Genomic DNA, 20,567 nt, shown 5'->3' on the forward strand with positions numbered 1-20,567 from the left:
GGAATCAATCGCAGCGCCATTTCCGGCCTTGAGAACGAAGACCCGTGACCGGCTTTGGATCTTCCATCCATCTGGTTATGTAGTTCCTGCAGATGCTTGCGGGTTTAAGAGCTTGTTTTAGTGTGCCGAGGAATAAATCTATGGATTCAAATGGGGATCGGTCAAACTAGATCTGAAACACTTGCACTCTTTTACTCCGTTGTTCCCTCTGCTGCCTCACCTCTCTGTGTCGCTTCGATGAGTACTATATGTCCTGAAACATCATCCCCATGTGTTGAAACCTCCTCGGTCCTAAGTTCATGCTGCATGTGAGATTATATTGATTTTTAGCACACGATCTCTCCACTGCATTTGAGGAGACAGTGACTACAGTGTTTGAATCAGATCAGATTAAATCTTGTTGAAATCACAAGTTGTAAAAAGCATTCACTCTAGGAGGAATTGGCAGATCAAACTACTGAATTGTCTTTTCTTTGGATGATGCACACATTGTTTTCTCTCTCTCTCTCTTTCTCTAGGAAAAGCATACTTAAAAAGCATTCAACAACAAAGGAATGGTGGGTGGGTTCTTTCTACGTATTTAGCATTACTGATCATCAATCTAACGATGATAAAAAATCCATGAGTTCGGATTTTGCTTTTTCTCCTCTTTTTCTAATATTCGAGAAGGAATATTATCAGTTCTATATTTGCATTGTATATAAAGAAGATCTCCGATAAGGGATCTATGTAGCCGATACTAAAATAGTTAGGATTTACAAATTTATCAGAACATAGAATTTGTCGTAAGGAGGAAACTGAGACAACTCCGCCAAAGTATTTCCATTCGAGACTACGTGAAGCAATTTTCTACATTAATACTGGACATATAAGAGATGTCTGAGAATGATAAACTATTCAGCTTCCTCGATAGTTTGAAATCATGGGCTCAACAAGAACTGCATCGAAGAAATATTACCAATGTGATCGGGACAATTACGGTCGTAGAAAGATTCATCGACTTTGTTTCCTTAAGGACTTTTCTTTGTATCGTTTATATAATACTCCAATTCATTTATACAAAAAGAAAAAAAAATCATGATCAAAGATAAATATGATATTTAGCTCAATCATACCCGACTCATGAACTCAATCATCAAACAACCTTCCCCTTCCAAGGTGATGCCATTGACGGTCCGGTGAGCCCAAAAGCCACACCCAAGTCCTGCAAAGACCCCCACGGCTCATTCTCGAATCTATCCACACAAGCATCGAGTGGGAGGAATGCAACTATGAACGATTCGAGAAGTCACCTATCAACCCTTACGTCAAAGAAACGTGACCACTGACCAAATTAGATCGAGCACCTCAAGAACATGCGTTACAACCGAGTCAGAAGGGATTCATGAAACTTGGTAGGTCATATGACATCGAACGCCATAAGAGAGAGTCTTACGTTAGGATGAAGTCAACCATAGCATGTACTTTGTACCAATATAAAAGGCATAGTGGATGTGTCCATTCCAACCTGTTTGTACTGCAGCGTGCACACAACCACCAACCTCGTTAGACTTCGCACAGGGTTTCGATTGCTTTACGTCAAGACGTGATTAGTTCTCTGGCGACGTTTGACGCCTTCAAGCTTGCTGGCTCTCATGGCCGCGACTGCCTGGCGAAGACCATGTCAAGACGCACCCTAGTGGACATGGCAAGTACGAAGAAGGAACGAGAGGAGAGGAAGGAAAGTGTTTGTTGGCTTTCAAATGAGAAAAATAATATATATATATATATATATATATATATAGTAGAAAAAAATGAGAAGCATTTTCAATTTACAGTACTTTGAATTCATCTTAATCAAAAGGATAAAATATACAAATTTTAAATAAAAAAATCAAAGCCCAACAAATCACCTCATCCTTATCTATTCATCAAAAAAATCAATTACTCATCTATTTATTTTAATCTAATTCATTATCTAATTCTAACTATTTGAATTAATTTTATGATATCTCTTTAATAAAAATAGTTATAATTTAAAATTATCTTTGAAAAAAATAAATAAAAAATTATTTCTCTAAAGCTTTTGTAAAAATATTGGTAAGCTAATATTCAATGTTGTTTTTCCTTCATCAACAAGTTTACGAATGAAGTAATATCAAACTTTGATGTGTTTGGTACACTCGTAGAAGATACGATTCTTAGTCATTACAATGATAGACTTGTTGTTACAATAAATTTTAGTTAGTTCATCTTCTTTTATCATAAATTTGTTGAGATACTTTACTATTCTATTTTACGTTTTTAGTCATTACAAAGAAACGATTATTAGTCATTAGACTTATTGTCACAATAAATTTTAATTGGTTCATCTTCTTTTATCATAAATTTGTTGAGATACTTTAGTTCTCAAGTAATACTTTACTACTGTATTTTACTGAGGAGTATAGCTTATAGTTTTATGTGAATATCTATATTCTTATAAAAAATTCTTTGGAAGTGAATTCACCCCCTCTATCACTACGTAGAGTTTTAATAAAGTAACTATTTTACTTTTCATTATATGCTATGAAAATTTTGAAAACACATAAGGCTTCAGTTTTATCTTTCAAAAAATATACCCATATCTTCCTTATCCAATTATCTGTAAATAACAAAAATATTTACTTTCACTTTGTGCGACAACTTCTATAAGCCCGTAAATATATGTATATGTAAGTTTCAATTATTTTTTTGCTCTCCAATAATAAAAGGAATTTTTATATTTTTATAAAAAAATATAAGATTCATATATAGTATCTTTATTCTTAATTTTAGATAAATCAACTATCATATTCTTTTGATTTAATAGTTTTAGTCCATCTTAATTCAGATGATCATATTTTTTATGCTATAATGTTAATTCATTAATAACAGTAATAGTAAATGCAATAAATTAAAAAATAATAAAGGAAATATATATTTTTTGTCATCCTTACTATCAAACTTTTAGTTTTCTTATCATAAATTAAATATTTTCATCATAAAAAATAGTGTAATATCATTTTCTTGTCAATTGTCTTATACTAATGAGATTATATTTTAAACTAGAAATAAACATCATATTATCAATATTTTTTTATCAGATTTAGTATTCACAATAATCGTTCATTTCCTTTCCATCTAAATCTTATTGATATTTTATATTTGTACTATAGATCTGATTAAATCATTAGGCCTTTAAAATAAATTTTTGTTCCTTGTTATATCATATCATTAGTGCTCGACTATGCAAAAACTAAATAGATCTAAAATATTCTTCATGTCATAAAATAGATCTAAAATGTTACTCTTATTTTCTTTATGATAATTTATTTGATTTTTGTTTCAACAATCTTTTCCAAGATGACCATATTTTTTATAATGAGAGTAAAGAGAAATATTTAGATTTTTATTTTTATATGAATAATCTTTTTTTAATATATCTATTTTTAAAAAATATTAACAAATTTTATTGTTACCTTCATTAGAGTTCTTCTAACTCTCAATTAATCGATCTCATCCCCTATCTTGAACATCAAACAGTCCATGGCTTCTACCATTCTAACCTTTTTTTTTTAATCTTTCTTTTGATCTATCTTTATTTGAAGAGAATATTCTAAAATTTGATCCGAAGATCTATCTATTTTTTGTTTATGAACTAAAAGTGAATACATTACTTCATTAATAAACAATATACTTTTATCTTTAACTTTTTCTATAACAATAAAAATCATATCAAATTTTAATAATAAACTCTATAATATTTTTTATAATTTTTTTGATCTTTTATGTTTTCATCATAGAACCTGATTCATAATAGAAAAGACTTTTAAGAAAAACATAATGATAGATTTAGAATCTTTCATCATAAGAGTTTCAAATTAACGTCTAAGAATTCGAAGCTTTGAGGTTCTTTCATCATAAGAGTTTCAAATTAACCTCTAAACATAGTTTAAATATATTTTTTAACTTTTTTTTTATGTTGATATCGATACAATTTAGAAAAATATGAACTTATCTATTGCTTGTTGTAGCATTTTAGAGAGTTTTTATATCTGTTTACATATTCTCATTTATTTGATATTTTTTATTTTTAATAATATTAGAATCCTATATATTATACTCAACAAAATTATTTCTTATCAGATTTTATAATCTTATGAAATAAATAGAGTTCTCACCTTCACAGTTCAAAATGAATAATTTTCACATTTAAAGATAAGAAGAATTTAATTAAAATTACTTACTATAATGTCTATCATTTTTTGGATTATAATTTTTAATTAACATACTATTAAATATCTAATTCCTTAGATTTATCGAAGAGTACATATTTATATTACTTAGAAAGATAAAGTATAAATTTTAAAATAAAAATAAATCAATGATCCTTATTTATAATAAAAAAAATCAATTACTCATTTATTTATTTTAATCTAAATCCTTATCCATATTTTATTTTATTGTGTCTAATCAAATTATTTGAATTAATTTTATCAGTGTTTACATCCGATAGAACTCGTCAAAGAGAAGTGTTTACATCCAGCAGAACTTGTCAAAGGGAAGGATAAGATATCTCAATATTTCCCCTTCTGCTTATTTATAAGCATGCTTAATGGTGCTTTCATGCCCACACCCTCCTTCCTTTCTTCTGCGGAGAGGTGGTGCTGGTTCTGTTTGGAGTAGGGACGTTGGATGTGGGGAGAGATGGGGAAGAGGCGGGAGGCGCTGCTGCGGGTGGTGGCAGTGGCGGTCTTCGTGCTGCTGGCGACTGCGGCGGCGAGAGCGGAGGAGGAGGGCCGCGGTGGGGGGCGGCGCCACGCCTACGCGGCGATGATGTACATGGGGACGCCGAGGGACTATGAGTTCTTCGTGGCGACGCGAGTGATGATGCGGTCGCTAGGGAGGCTCCGCGTCGACGCCGACCTCGTCGTCATTGCCTCCGCCGACGTCCCCGTTCGTTGGGTTCGAACCCTGTAAGAGTCTATGCCTCCTCCTCCTCTCTCTCTCTCTCTCTCTCTCTCTCTCTCTCTCTCTCTCTCTCTCTCGCTCTCGCTCTCAATCGTGGATCAAACGGTGGAGGTGGAAATAAATGATTATCGAACGGCGAGCATAAGAGTATCGATCGGATATTTTCGAGCTTCGTTTTCGGGCTGGCTTTTTTACTTGGTTAGCACGAAGGCGTTTGACTTCCGGTTCGTTCACCTTGTGGAAGAACGCGTCGTTGTTTCTGATTCTTTATGTTACCCCTACATCTTCTCGAAATTAACGAAATTACCAGACCGTGGAAATCGTCATGCCATCCTCTCATCTTATTCATCACCAATAGAAGCACATTAAAAGAAGTCAACGTATCCAATCTTGCATTAACTTGCTTGGGTCATTGATCTGACTCTATAGATTTGTGCATGTTCGGCGTGAATAAACAACAGTAAGGAGGAGGACGCGGTGAAGGTGGTGACCGTGGAGAACCTGAAGAACCCGTACGAGAAGCAAGGCAACTTCAACACCAGATTCAAGCTGACGCTGAACAAGCTCTACGCATGGAGCTTGGTGTCGTACGACCGGGTCGTCATGCTCGACGCCGACAACCTCTTCCTCCAATCCACCGACGAGCTCTTCCAGTGCGGCAACTTCTGTGCCGCCTTCATCAACCCCTGCATCTTCCACACCGGCCTCTTCGTCCTCCAGGCACGATCCTTGCACTGATCCAGCTACTAACTCTTGCAGATCTTCCAAGCTCAGCTCTCTCAGTAACTCATTCATTCTTGCATGGATTGCAGCCTTCCACGGCAGTCTTCAAGGACATGCTTCACGAGCTACAGATCGGACGTGAGAACCATGATGGCGCAGACCAGGGGTTCTTGGTCAGCTACTTCTCGGACTTGCTCGATCGGCCGATGTTCCACCCGCCCGCCAACCACACGAAGCTCCACGGAACCTATCGACTCCCGCTGGGATACCAGATGGATGCCTCCTACTACTGTGAGTTCGATCGGTCACCCTTCTATATGAAATCGTTCTCTTCTTGAACGATCGGATCTGCCTGTTCTTATCATAGATTTGAAGCTTCGGTGGAGTGTGCCATGCGGACCCAACAGCGTCATCACCTTCCCCAGTATGCCATGGTTGAAACCTTGGTACTGGTGGTCTTGGCCTGTTCTGCCACTGGGTCTCCAATGGCACGAGCAACGACGAACCAGTCTCGGGTACGATGCGGAGACGCCGGCAATGCTGATTCAGGCCGTGATGTACCTCGGAATCATAGCGGTCACACGAATGGCGCGTCCCAACTTGCTGAAGCTGTGTCACAACCGGCGATCGGAGAAGAGCTTCATCCCCTTCCCCTTCCTGCACGCCATGGTGAAGGCGACGGCGGTGTGTTCCATCGTCGTAGCGCACGTCGTCCCCTTCTTCCTCGTTCCCCGGACGGCGCACCCGCTTCTTGGCTGGCCGCTCTACCTGCTCGGAGCAGCCGCGCTTTGTTCCATTGTGATCAGCGTCTTCCTGCTTCCGCCTCTTCCGGTCCTCACACTGCTGCTGGGCATAGTTGGCTCCCTGTTTGTGATGGCATTTCCTTGGTATTCAGATGGCATCACCAGAGCTCTGGCTTTGTTCGGCTATGCCTTCTGCTGTGCTCCATTTCTGTGGGCATCACTGACGAGAACTGTGATCTCGTTGCAGAGTCTTCTGGAACGGGAGGCCGTCTTCCTTAGATTGGGAGAATCCATGCCGCTGTCCGAGTCCAATAAGCTGTATTAAGTATTAAGCTGCAGCAGAGAGAGACTCGATACTGTAAAGATTTGAGTGGATTATCTTATTCATTTTATGATCTCATTCTTTTATATACCTCTATCAGTTGTCTAATCTCCCAGTAAAACTTGAAATGGAACTTTTTCCTATACAAATCTCATGAAACAAGGCAGTCGACAATAATTTGCTTAGATGAAATCAGCAAAAAGAACAGAGCGGGCTAAATGCACAAGTGAACTGAAATAAGAGATTTCACCATAACATATTGGAGGAAGAGATGACAGCCATGATCAAAGAACCATGATCCTGCTTTTGTTGAACCTTCAGGTCTCTACATATGGCGAGGAGGAGGAGGAGGAGGAGAAGCCAAGGTACAATTTTGATGTGTCAAACAGACAATAATAGTCCATAATTGAAGGATAATTGAGAAGACTTTTGGATGCCACATTGATCAAGCTGCAAGGTATTCATTCTCAGCGCTGGACTCAACTTTGACATCAATTTTTGGCAGAAGAGGTTTATCATCAAGAGATACTCCGGATTCGGAAACAGCAATTAAGTCTTCAGAATCGGCAAAAGCAGAATTATGTTCTGTACCTGCAGTGCCCATGCTGGTGGCCTCCTCAAACCTAGACGAGGAACATTTATATTCAGGTTGTTCCGAGGCCTGCTCAGTTTGAGACTCCAGAGCTGTATTATCAGCTGTTTTACCTTGTTCGGCTTGATCACCTTGCTGAAGTCCATAACCTTCCATTTGAACAGCACCTAGCTCATACACCGCATGCTGCAGCAACTCATGACACTTGAGGCCATAAAACAATGGCTGTGGAGCTTGAGGTGGATAAGCTGATGGCTGGTTGGGAGGAATGTAGAGGCTAATTTGCCCATAGACAGAGTGTTGACATTGGAACCTCTTGATCCGAGAAATATGTTTCTTACCAGACAGATGACACTTGAACACCGCTAGCGTATCACACGTTACGTTGCAGAGTGTGCAGACCCTGGGCTGTTCCTTGGGGTGCATCAGAGGCCGGCTTCGGACTGGTTCAGGTCTTCTCAACCGCCTTCCATCATGTCCAAACCTCATCGTCTTCCACTTTTCGCCATACCTCTTGTCATACCTGTCAAAAGCATCCATTCTTGATCTCCTTGTTCGTCCCTCGATAGATGATGCCATGATTTCTTGTTCATCAAACATCAGTGCCTCACCTCTGGCTTCCTCCTCCTTTGAAGACTCAGATTTCCCTGATAAAACAAGGACATTATCTGATCCGGCATTCGCTACTTCGATTGCTTGATGAAAGACATTTTTTGCTTCACCCAAAAGGGGATACTTGTTCTCTTCCATCTTTTGAAGGTCTATTTCTGGCTTCGAAGCAACCTTTGCCTCTAATTCTGCCATGACTTTCTGCTGAGCTTCGATCTCTTGAATTCTTTGCACTGTCTTCTTATGTCGCTTTCCATTCTTGTGCTGTTCTAAGTTTTGAAAACTATTGCAGTCCACCCTACAAATATCGCACCAAGCAAGCAGGAGGAGAGGTTGCCATGGTAACATTTGTGTTGTCTCTGTGGCCAGTGCTGTTACCTTTAATGGTGTCTGCCCTGATGCTATCCCTGGCTCTGCAACTGATGATGATTCCATAATTGGTGCAGGTGCAGAATCAAGCAGTTGTCTTTCAGGAACAGACCGATAGTATCGCCTACCACCACCATTACCTACTCGACCTCGACCTCTACCGCGGAAGGAACGGACACTGTTGTCATACTTGGAAGGGTGATAACTGGAATTGCCTCTGACAGCACCACGAATAAAAGGCTCGCAACCTCTTCTACCTCCACATTTGTATGAAGATGTGCCGCCATCAGCGACCTGCAAAAGAGCTCCAAAATAATTTGGAGTATTGCAAATCTAAGAAAGTATGACTTATTCTGCAAGATTAACTTTCCTACACACAAAACCAAATCTAAGAAGAACACAAGCAACAAGTTAATGGAAGGAGATAGGAGACAAGTAAGGAGTTGCATGGCAACAATATCCTAGTACAACTCAAATAATTCAAAACTATGCATTATGAGCTCGATAAAAGAATTTAGATTTTATTGTAATAAACACATGGAAGGAAAGTAAGGCCGACAGATTTTATTGACAACATAGCAACACAGGGAAGAACTCATTTTTCCGACAGACACAAATGTAGACAAAAGTAATAGCTAGAAGATGGAAGATCTATCAACTCAATTGGGAATTTGGTGTGCAACGAAGGACCTTATTGGTGAAGAGGCAGAGACAAAGAGTTTCTACTCTCGATCAAAGCGTGAAATTGGACAAGAACAAAGAAGATAAAATAAGATGAAATAGTGCATACCCCTGGACGCACCCAGACTTCCCTGTGGTAGCCGCTCGGCTGGTGGTGTCGAGGCCGACGTTGGCGACGATGTTGCGCCATCGACAGCTGTGGCCCGCCCTTGGGATGCCACCGCCGCTCCTGCTTCCCAGCCATTGCACGCTCCGCAGCCTCCATGGTCCCGGCGAACTGCGTGAGCTGCGAAAATGCGGTCACGGCCGCGGCCGCCGAGGGGTTGGGCTCCGGGGCCACGTGGTACCCCGAGGACGACGGCCCCGCCGGCTGTTCGTGCAGCGGCGGGTTCGCATGGGCAGCCTGGTCGTGGTTGTGCTGGGAGGGGTCATGGGACGGTGCTGCTGCCGCTGCGACGGTGGAGGCAAGGTCGGGATGGGCCAGCGCCGGCAGGGAAGGCGGGAGGTAGGCGGTGGCAGAGGAGTAGTCGTGGGGGTAATAATGGGAGTAGTAGTGGTGGTGGTGGTAGGCTGCGGCGGCGGCGGAGGAGGGGTCGTAGTCGTAGTGGTAAGTGTAGTAAGCTTCGTGCGCGTGGGACTGCGGGTCGTAGGTGGACTGGGGTAGTTGTTGAAGGTGGTGGTAATCTTGGTACACCAATTGTTCGTGGCATTGCGGCTGTTGCTCCTGCTGCTGGGCTTCGGCGACGGCGGAGAACACCATGGCCGAGGACGCCATGAATGGAGCAAAAGACGTTCGCAAGTCACCGATGAATAATAATAACAATAAAAATAGGAGTCCGATCTTTTACCATTCACAACCCCATTAAAAATTTAATATAAAAATATTTTATTATTTACGATCATCCTGATTTTAATTTAAATTTTTTCTTTTTCTCGCAACCCTAATAATTAGGCTCATCCTAGCACGCTTCTTGTGATCGATCCTCATCTTCATAATCTAACCTTAACTTATGCTTTATATTGATCATTACTCTCTAGCCTGCCCTCCAATCTATATTACGCTTCTTGTGAACACTAGGCCCAACCCACATTTCATATCATCTATCTTTTTCCTTCCGTCGTCACCCATGTCATCACCATTGCTACTAAGCTATGGACATCATTGTCATCAATATTCTCGGACGTTGATGGCGATCCCCTCTAACATCTCTTGGACAAACAATAAATAGATGTTAGAGTGAAAAAAATATTTTATTAAAATTAAGTGATAAATTATATATATATATATATATATCTATTTACAAAGGAATATCTTAGAAATATTAAAAATTCTTAACATGAGATTGTAACTAAAAATAATGGACTATAAACCCTAATCTCCAACGATTTTACACTAACATCCTCCGCCAGTTGGGAAATAGCATATTTACTCCTAATTTTATGTTATCACATACATCCCTATATAGTCCTTCAAAATTTTAAATTTTAGTACCTCGACCAATTACTATTCGTGAAATAAACTTAAATTAATTAATAAGTCTCAAAATATTAAAATTTTGAATATAAAAATATTTTATCTTAATCACCGATTATTTAGCTCTTTATAAGAAGCGCTTTATTTAGGCGTCTCGAGGAAGCCTAAATAAGATCACATGGACGGAGTACAACATGGTCCAGGGACGCGACACCACGCTTGTGATTGCGCGTGAGCATTTTGCGTAGAAGGGACGGCGTGCGGGTAAAGATCGCAACTCATCGCCTCGGGGGCGTGGGATTCCCACGTCAGCCTCACCTTTGTCCGTTTCTTTCTTTTCGTGTTGACGACCGCTGGCACAGAAAGAGTAGCGAATCCGATGATCAGGACCGTTTATTCCATGGACCCTTTGATGGGACGGGCGTAAGCACACTGTTCCTTTCTTCTCGGATCTGCACCGTCCGATCCATGATATGTGGGTTTACCAGCGGCCAACAACGGACCCGATTAGATGAATCATTTCATCTGTCCTATTCCCTGTTACTGCTACTGAAGAATTGAATCATGCAACACCAGCTATTATCTCTTGAAGTGATCAGTTGCTCAGGACCATTTCCTATGGAATCAAACCAAGAACATGAAAAGGAATTCTCTGCTTTAGAAAAGTAGTGATTGAATCTACTTTTCATCTGAAGTCAAGACTCTGGAATGAAAGTTCTGTGCTTTCTTATCAGAAACCTCGGTTGATGTGAGCTGCGAAAGGAATAGCAGGGAAAAGTGTGTCATGGCTATACTCAGGTGAGGATGGAGCCATGCATGTCATGTGGGTGGCCAAACTTTTTCTTAGATAGATAGTAATTGCAAGTCACTTTTCATCGCAGTATTTTTCTGATTTCGAATACCATTTACTTGATTTAAGATTCCAAAGTCACTTTAGCTGTCATCTAGAAGATCTAAATGCCAAACTCTGTCGATGTTGAATGATTTTACACAACAGAGACAACTTAGAAGATAAGATTTTTTCAATCAAGGAAATTTCTCTATTTTGTTGAGAAAAATTTTTTATTGAAAATTTCTCTATTTTGTTGAGGAAAATTCTTTGAAACAATTTTATTTCTTCAATAAATTTTTTTTACTTTTTTAATAATTATTCTTATCTTCTATTATTTTTATTATGATAATATTTCTCTAATATTTTTATTTTGTTGAGAAAAATCTTCTATGAAAATTATTTCTCCTAATTTGTATAAATAGGAGAGGGAATATGTTAATATATTAAAACATTTTTATTTCTTCAATAAAGAATATAAACATAGTGTAAGCTAACTTCCTTGATAATTGTTTCAAGATAACAATATTGAAGTCACCAGCAATAGAAGTAATGTAATCTTAAGATGCACATGAAATGAGTTAGTATACTGCAGAGAGCCATCTACATGAAATCTAGGCATCAATTAAGCACCGCAAACACAAATTTGACTTGTTGTCTTTGACAGGAAAGAGATAAGAGGTTCGGTTTCAAAACCAGCATCAAAAGATCATACCTTACAACAAGATATTGCATTTTCCATGACAGTGAGTTTACAGTGAAGATCTGCATTCACTTAGTGCTGAGCACAGGAACAATTGAGTAAAATGGATTTCCATAATGCATTGGTTGCAGAGAATGCTTGGTTGACTTTTGATTGCCATGATGTCCATGGGGTAAACATGCCAGGTAAGTTTGCTGGACTTTTGACTGATCTAATAAGGTCCATCTTCTCTGCCGTCACAGAACACCATAGCTACTGCCATAATCAGAGTTTGGCAGTGATTTCAGGTTCCTAAAACCTACTTGTCTATCCATACAATTCGCTGCATGACCTGTTGCATCATAGAAGTAATTCTCAAAGAAACAGTGATCATCCCACCCATTGGTTCAGGTTTTCACATGTTGTCTTGTATAAACTTGCTCCTGAAGGCATCCCAATGAATTCCTGTAACCTGGCTGTAGTGGCCATCAGTAATGTATTGCTCAAATCGATCAACCCCATTGTTTCAAATGGAATCTTCCTTCATGACCAAACCATTTAAAAATGGCAATTCCAGGTTCAGCTGAACATGTGTAGCACCATTTCTTGCCTGAATCATCTGAGTGTATGCTCCAAGTGTGTGTGTGCCACTGTTGGGGGCATCAGTGCCATAATACCTCCCAGTCACTGAGCATCTAAAACCATGTCAGGGAACCCTGATTCCAATTGGAAACACAGCATGCATGTGGTACTGTCCTCAGCCACATTTGCCACTACTAAGTTAGCAGATTGTTGCAAATAAGAAACATTGTTGTTCTTCCAATGCGTTGTCTTGTTGTTCTTCCACTACCAAGTTGTTCTTCCAATTTCTGGACCACAATAATACCACCAGCAGCCAAAACATCGTCTTGATGATATTGTTGTTCCTCCAATGCATTGATCTTTTTCTGATTCAGCAATTGCTGTTGCATCAAAATCATTGATTTGATTTAATACCACTGCCCAGTGGTAGCATCAACCTTCCAACCTGCATATGGATTCTCCCTATATCGAGTCATTCACATCCGCAAACAGCTCACAAGTCGGCCTATGATAGTGAGCATTTGTTCCTCGAAAGAACCAAAATATGAACACACCAGCAATCGAGTTTTCTGCAGAAATCTACGTCTCCTACTTCTTGTATAACCCAACTTCTTTGCTGGTCGAGAAGTCCATATTCGATCCAAACCCGTGCAAATCAAACTGATACCACCATCTCTCTTTGCTCGTTACAGCCCCGGAAGCAAATGAATCAGTCGATAGCATTGATGGTTTTCATCTGTTGCGGCAAATCCGGAATCCCCTATCCTCGTCTCTCATAGCAACACCGACATCTCAATGGCTACATTTCAGTGACGAAGGTGCCGACGAAGCCCTCATCGGTTTGATCCCCTCCCCAACAGAAAAGGAAACGTCGCTTCAACATTCCCTCAGATGTTTCCATCTCCACAACACCTTCGCAAATTCGACAGCGAAACACCACCAAATCAAGCTTATATATATATATGTATATATATATATATGTATGTATATGTATATATATAAATATATACATATACATATATATATATATATATATATATATATATATATATATATATATATCAATCGATTGGTGGTATAGAAAGATATAAAAATAGATTTATTTTTTTTAAAAAAATTAGATTATGATTTTTTAAATAAAAATAAAATTTTAGTAAAAAAATTTAAATTAAGAAAGAATAATGATCCATTTTTTTTGGAATTAGAGGAATAGCTTTATAGTACATTATAGATAGGCCTTTCATTGATATCAAATTATCTAAAAATAATAATTGTTATATCATTTGTTAAATAATTTAAACGATAAGATTCAAATGAGTTAAGTAATTGATCAATGGGTATACCTAGTTTTATCACAAAAAACATAATGAGACTCTATAGGTAATGAATCAGGATCCTTGAACCTATGTATTTATATATCATTTTGATATGTTTGTTAGACTCAATCCTAAAATTGATCTCACAACATAGTATATTAATACACCGTATATTATTAGTGTATCAATGTGATGATGATTATAGTTTGATCATCATGAACAATGCGTGTCCGAGGTATATCTTGAGATAAATACAATTATGACATATATTGGTGTAGAGTACGAGAAATATCAAAACTTTTATTTTCGTCACTAATCTACTTCTTCGTATATCATCGTACTAACGACTAATTATCATATCAAGCTTTATTCTCTAAAACTTGGATAGTATACATAAAATACTTTTGAGTCAATGCCTCACCTTCAAATTATATAAATAGGACCATCGACTCACTAGCATCGTCATCACTATCTATCAAGGCAATGTTATCAACGTTATTGTCATATATTTGGATTGAGCAGGTTATTTACAAATTATACTTGGATTAGCAATGTTATCAATGTCATTGTTATTTACAAACCTTTGATTTTAAAATTGGTCCGACCATTAGAAAGGGTAAGATATGAATTGTATGCCAACAATGATCAAAATTAGATCGATTAATATAGGTTGGTAATGAGAGGATTTTTACCGTTGCCAAGTGGTACAAGCCCGATAAGACAATATAAAGCTTCTTAGTAGATATCATTTAGTACTAGATGGTCCATGTACCGATCTCCTATCGTATGTAGCAAGTGATATATATATATATATATATATATATATATATATATATATATATATATATATATATATATATATATATGGTTTCAAGCAAAATGCTAGAATAATAGTGATCTAAAGAGGTTTTGCATTTGGTTAAAATTCTTTATTGAGAAGTATATTGCTATCTTTTATTATTTTCACGAAAACTATGGCTTTTACTTGATTGAAAGGAGGAGATAAAATTTTGGAAACAAAAAGCAAATTTAGATATTAGAAGGGAAGATACAATAATGAGAATGAAATATAGCATAAAACTATATACTGCATCTTCTCTTATACATTCCACATTCAATGGCACCAACTAACTATTGACCTTTAACCTAATGACACATATTTGTCATGTTGATGCCCTTCCAGTTTGTCATGGGCATAAAACATTACTCGATCAAGAGCAGGAGAGAATACAGAACATGAAATGTCAAAACATCAATCCTAATACTTTGAGGTGGATGAGCTATTGATCTTCCAAAAACCGAAAGAATCCACCACAGATGAAAATTTTCTTGACCATCTGTAATATGGAAACAATATAGCACAATTCCTAAAGGTTCAGAAGAAAGAGGAAATACCATCTTCTTTATGCATGATTCACTTGGTAGTAGTGACACACAATAAACAATGCATGTGCCTCTGAATTGAGCTCCAACACAACCTTTAGATATGCTTGTGGGTAGAACAGTATCATCATTGTGGCAGCTGTGGTTTGTGCAAGTTCAGCAATCACAGTCCATTGATGGACAGTACTGCCACAAATGTAAAAGATTGCCTTCTCTTTTGAGTTCCAATTTTTAGGAAACCTTCACTTCACTCTGCACACAGAAAACATCATCATGATAGCAGCTACTTAAAGCACTGCAACTTGTCCTGGCTTCCACTGAAAACTAATCAACTATGTTCAATCTGTAGATGCTTAGTGGATGATACCTGACCTTTATACTCCTATTCAAACACTAATTGTTCTTTGATATTTGAAACATCTTTTGACAGGTTGGCTAAGAACCTAATTCCATCAAAATGTAGATTTATAGCCCCTTCCATTGCCAGGGATCAACTTCAGGTTGTCATTGTGAGGACTGCAATATAAGATATCTGAGATATATTGTTTGTTTAGATGTCAAATCTGTAACTAGAGCTAGTGCTACATGTAATATATATATTTAATATTCTGAAAATAATGTTAGTGTTTGATAGCTAAAAGTCTTTGCCTTGGGTGGTTACTTAGACCTACTTGGGCACATGGAATGCAAGTCAAGGAGGCATCAGCTTGAGCAACATGAAGATTGTGGGTTCCCCACCTAAAGGTGTTATGGATTCTTTTGGACTATCCACAGAACAGTTGCCATCAGATAAATTATTTTGTCAGATAGGATTCCTTCCCATATATGCATTATGGCACTCCATAAACAGGACAATTCCAATAAATTTAACAAGAAGCTATTCTGAATAGCCAACTAAATGCTTTGATTGATTCTTGTCAGATCATGAAAATTTAGCATTTATGTTTCCCAAAATTTTCTTTCTATCACAGGCATTGCCAAACTCCAAGTGATGTGGGGCTAACTTCAAAGGTTTCCTTACAAAAATGTAGTAGGTTATGAACTGCAACATGAGAGAGAATGAGTGGGTGTATGTGTTTGTGAGAGGGAAAGTACTTGGATATTGACCTCTTCGACATTTGGGTCTTGAAAACGATGATCAAAATGAAGCTTCCCTGTGGTTCCCCAAAGGAAATGCCATGTCAGTGATGCTTCCACACAACAAGTTCTACCTTCACCACTAAGATCTATGTGTTTTGGTCCAATGCACTTGACCTACTCGATAATGATTGAGGAGGTATTCTCTTTGGTTGCTGATGAAGATTGATTCCATGATCCCTTATTGAATTCGACATTAAGGCACTTATGTTGTTTTGCATTCACTTTGTCAAACACTTAGTGGAGAAGCTTAAGGACACATCCTGTGTTCTGAGAAGTAATAGAGGGTTCAAGGGGCATAAAGGTACCCTAAGCTTGCTACTTAGCAAAGATATATTCTAAATCAATCCATCACCAAATCCAAGCATATCATTCAATCTCTTCTTCCACACTCCAGCCTTGTTTCCGTATTGTGCTTCTGTAGTTGAGATTCCTTGTGCAAATGAGATGGCAAGAAGGAAAAGAAAGCTTGGCAACTAGTCACAGTGAGTAGCTATTGAGTTGTTCCTTTGGTCACTCCAATGTGCACTTCAAACCTGTGTGTGAAGAGTGGAAAGCTCCCGACCTCACACCCAATGCTCCCTCTCTGTTTTGTTCCCTTCTATCTAAGCCGACAACCACCAACTCATGGAGCACAAGACTGCCCCGCCCTCTCTCTCTCTCTCTCTCTCTCTCTCTCTCTCTCTCTCTCTATCGTGATATATGTTATTATTCTTTGCTCCCTACTTTATTCCTCCCCCCCTGCCACCCTCAAAACACATTGCCAATTTCCCATTCACCCAGTGAATTGTGGTAGAAGCATCCGCAGCAGACAACGCATTTTGATGCTTATGTTGCAAGAATCGAAAACAATGCCATGAGTTACTACTGACAACACTAGAAGGCCTACCCACCGTGTGATGACGACTTCTCCCAGCGTATACTATACAATCTAGTTTAGTTCACTTTGCAGCTGAAGTCTCCAGTAATCTACTGGGCTGCTCATATGACCAATCACTAACATTAATCAAAGTCTTTGGTATCTTCACATCTTGATTTGGATAAACAGGAGAGTTCAACCATCGCTGTATCATCAAACAAAAGTGAGAATATGCAGCAAGAAAGAAGAACAGGATGAGCAAGGTGGCGAGAGAACAGTTGGATGGTCAAAGGGGAAGTGCATAAAAGGCTTTTGTTATAAAGTAGAGGGAGGGAGGGAAGATATGGGAATCTGCTTTGCATTCCATCACAGGATTCTGACCCGCCTCCCACCGGCCCTCCACCCTCACGCATCTTTCTCCGCCGCTAATGCTGCTGTTTCTGCTCGTCGCAACAGTTGAACAACCGGTTCGAACCCGTCCATTTGAGCCGGAGCAGTTGGTTCGCTTCTGCATACGGATAGTTCGAGAACCGTTCCAGATTACTTCTGAACCGGCTGGAAAATAAGTAGACCAAATCGGACCGGGCGCGATGTGGAGGTGCTTCGTAACTGAAACAGCGAGGGTCTCTCTCCACAGGTGTCGCATGTTCTACACGCGACTCGCTCCGAGCCAAGCACAGAACGAGAGACCCGCAGAACCGTCCATCACAGCCGTCCAACGTGCATCGGACGTGCCTCCGTGAAGACCACGCTTTGGCCCACCGTTCCGCATCTTGACCGTGCGCTCCGACGCCGCGGTTTCGTTGTGGAAGAGTAATTAGCCGGAGGAGGATAGATGACTCCAATGCGAGGCCAATTAATACTCGCCCACCACCGCAAGCGTACGCAATCCCGGTTCACCAACAGCACGGCCTCGGTTGGACCAATCCAACAGTAACAGCGAGGGCGGATGGAGAAGGTGAACGTGGAAATGCTGAGGCGCCGTGTACCAGAGGAGTATCAGTGAAGAAGCGAAGCAAAGGTTGAAGAAAAGACCAAGTATCAGAGGGAACAGATCGGATGAAGAAGAACGATAGCAGCTGCCAGCTGCTCTGCTCTTCTCTCACTGGCTAATTTAATTCACTTTGTATAGAAGATGAGAAGAAGAAGAAGAATTGATTCTAATTTTATTGAAGCAGTTGCTGAAAGCCATTGATGTCACCTACTGTTCATCAGCTGTTACAGTAAGCAACAGCTGCAACTTGAACACCACAAGAAACCTGTGAACTTATGTCAGCAGAAGCAAAGAGGAGCAGAATCATACAAACAAAATCATCAAGACACCAGCTTTATCCGATATCAGTGCGGAAGGAAAAGGATTTGATGCTGCATAATTTACTTCAAAGGGGCTACCTTTTTTGTGCTTCTTTGTCTCTGAGGGTCTTACCTCTGCTTTGGAGTTTGGACTTGGGTATCGCATGCTCCGGTGTTAGAAGGCCTGCTCAGATTGCATGCTTTCGACGTGCCGGCTGTGTGGGTACAGATTGCGTGCTTTCGACGGCCGACAGCTCGGCGTCGTCTTCCTCTGGCGCTGGCAAGTTGAGATCGATAAGACCGAAGTTGCCTCCGTGCTTGGTGGCGGCGGGGACAGGGGACGTGCTCGGCGGAGAGCATGGCGGCGGAGGGGCTGCCAACGGCGAGTTGCCGGCGACGGTCGTGGCGGAGGACGTCAAGTGCGACCGCTTGTGGCTGCCAAGAGCTTGGCCGGAGCTGAAGACCCTGAAGCACAAGGGGCACTCGTGGACCTTGGCATCGGCATTGGCGTCGACGGAGTCGGCTTCGCTGTTGATCCGGGGCTCGGTGACCGGGCGGCAGCCGTTGGTCCTCTTGTGGCTTGCTCGGTGGCCGCCGAGAGCTTGGTACGACCGGAACACCTTCTTACACGCGCTGCACTGGTATCGACTTCGCCCCTTCCTTGGCGGGGGCCGCGATCGGGCGGCGGGCCGGCGGGTGTCCTCGTCATCGGAGCCGTCCAACGGGCGATCCTCCACCGTAGCGGCCCAGGAGTCGCGGGAGAGCATCATGAGGCAGAGGGCGATGTCCTCCTCAGGGGTCGCGTCCGAGACGGAGCTCATCGGCTCCCCCTCCGGCTGATCCAGCGGAGGGGCGGTGGCCCTGCAGGGGCGCTTCGTCGGGAGGCGCTGGCCGCGGGGGGACTCGGTCTCGCTCTCCCCGTCCTGCACGACGTCGCAGGAGCCGGCTGCCTCCACAGCCGCGAAGGTGGAAGAGGAGAACTCGGGATCCACGAGCCGGAAGCTCTTCCGGGGATTCATGCGGAGGCCGTAACAGAGTCCCACCTCCCTCTCCATCTCCACCACCACCACCTCCTCCTCCTCAACTGCACGCTCCGCCGCACGTTGGGCGGAGGAGGTGGAGTCCGAAGAGTAGCCGTGTGAGCGCGGCCTAGCCAGAGGGGCGGCGGCGATGAAGTGCGAGCGCATGTGCCCCCCGAGAGCGCGGCCGTTGGAGAAGCGGCGGAAGCAGAGATTGCAGGTGTGCCTGTCCATCGAATCAACTACTAAACGGCAAAGGTTTTCTTGCGCACTCACTCGATCATTCTTCTTAACAAGTAAGAGAAGGAAGGACGGGAAGTGGGAGCTAAAAATGAGTAGGTGACAAGCATTGCTCGACCAAAAGGAGTCACGCCCCACCACGAGAACAAGAACAGCCGCAGAGAGAGAGAGATAGAGAGAGAGGAAACCGAGAAGGGTGTTTGGTAAAAGGGAACTCGAATCATAAATGGCATGTATCTTTCGGCTTGGAGGTCAATGGGAGAAACCAATTGAAGTAATTCTGGAGATGCATCTCTGTAATCAATCTTTTAGCTTCTATAGCAGGTATTTTCTTAAGAAAACATTCCCAGTCCATCTCCTCCTGTCATCCTAATAATTCTTAGCATCATAAGGTTGATTTAACGGAATCAAACATACAATAAAAACATAATACAATACGATTCGATATACATATATATACACACACGTGTCAGGGGTACGTGCGAAACGCAACTACCTTGACCTGAGCTGTTGCACAATTAATCGTGGTTGTGCCGTTTATATCGGCCCACGAATCCATGGCTAATCTGTTGACAGGACCACCCTAACCGGCACACACTTTGAAGTGCTCCTTATGCTTTGAGATTGAGAAATTGGCCTTGTGCTTTGAGATTGAGAAATGTCTTCTCTTCTTCCGAAATATTAATTAATAAGAGCATTTCCTACATCATTTTATTTGTTTTCTTTCTTTGTGCCAAACTAAG

At 40.7% G+C, this 20,567-nt stretch overlaps 3 protein-coding genes across 3 annotated transcripts; 1 reads left to right on the plus strand and 2 right to left on the minus strand.

The window, feature by feature from the left end:
• The first annotated feature begins 4,644 nt into the window (after window positions 1-4,644).
• Window positions 4,645-6,845, plus strand: LOC135638271 (putative glucuronosyltransferase PGSIP8). Its single transcript, XM_065151331.1, has 4 exons — window positions 4,645-4,976; window positions 5,433-5,691; window positions 5,784-5,985; window positions 6,062-6,845. Exons 1-4 carry the CDS (start codon window positions 4,696-4,698, stop codon window positions 6,760-6,762), a joined length of 1,443 nt encoding a protein of 480 aa, XP_065007403.1. The 5' UTR covers window positions 4,645-4,695; the 3' UTR covers window positions 6,763-6,845.
• A 141-nt stretch (window positions 6,846-6,986) lies between these two features.
• LOC135638270 (uncharacterized) lies at window positions 6,987-9,808 on the minus strand. The gene is made up of 2 exons (XM_065151330.1): window positions 9,120-9,808; window positions 6,987-8,623 (listed from the first exon to the last, which is right to left on the minus strand). Exons 1-2 carry the CDS (start codon window positions 9,783-9,785, stop codon window positions 7,205-7,207), a joined length of 2,085 nt encoding a protein of 694 aa, XP_065007402.1. The 5' UTR covers window positions 9,786-9,808; the 3' UTR covers window positions 6,987-7,204.
• A 7,986-nt stretch (window positions 9,809-17,794) lies between these two features.
• LOC135638356 (zinc finger protein ZAT9-like) lies at window positions 17,795-20,037 on the minus strand. Its single transcript, XM_065151462.1, has one exon. It carries the CDS (start codon window positions 19,816-19,818, stop codon window positions 18,754-18,756), a length of 1,065 nt encoding a protein of 354 aa, XP_065007534.1. The 5' UTR covers window positions 19,819-20,037; the 3' UTR covers window positions 17,795-18,753.
• Window positions 20,038-20,567: the final 530 nt, after the last annotated feature.

Source organism: Musa acuminata, chromosome BXJ3-5 (genome assembly GCF_036884655.1).
Source record: "Musa acuminata AAA Group cultivar baxijiao chromosome BXJ3-5, Cavendish_Baxijiao_AAA, whole genome shotgun sequence".
NCBI classification, from domain to species: Eukaryota; Viridiplantae; Streptophyta; class Magnoliopsida; order Zingiberales; family Musaceae; genus Musa; species Musa acuminata.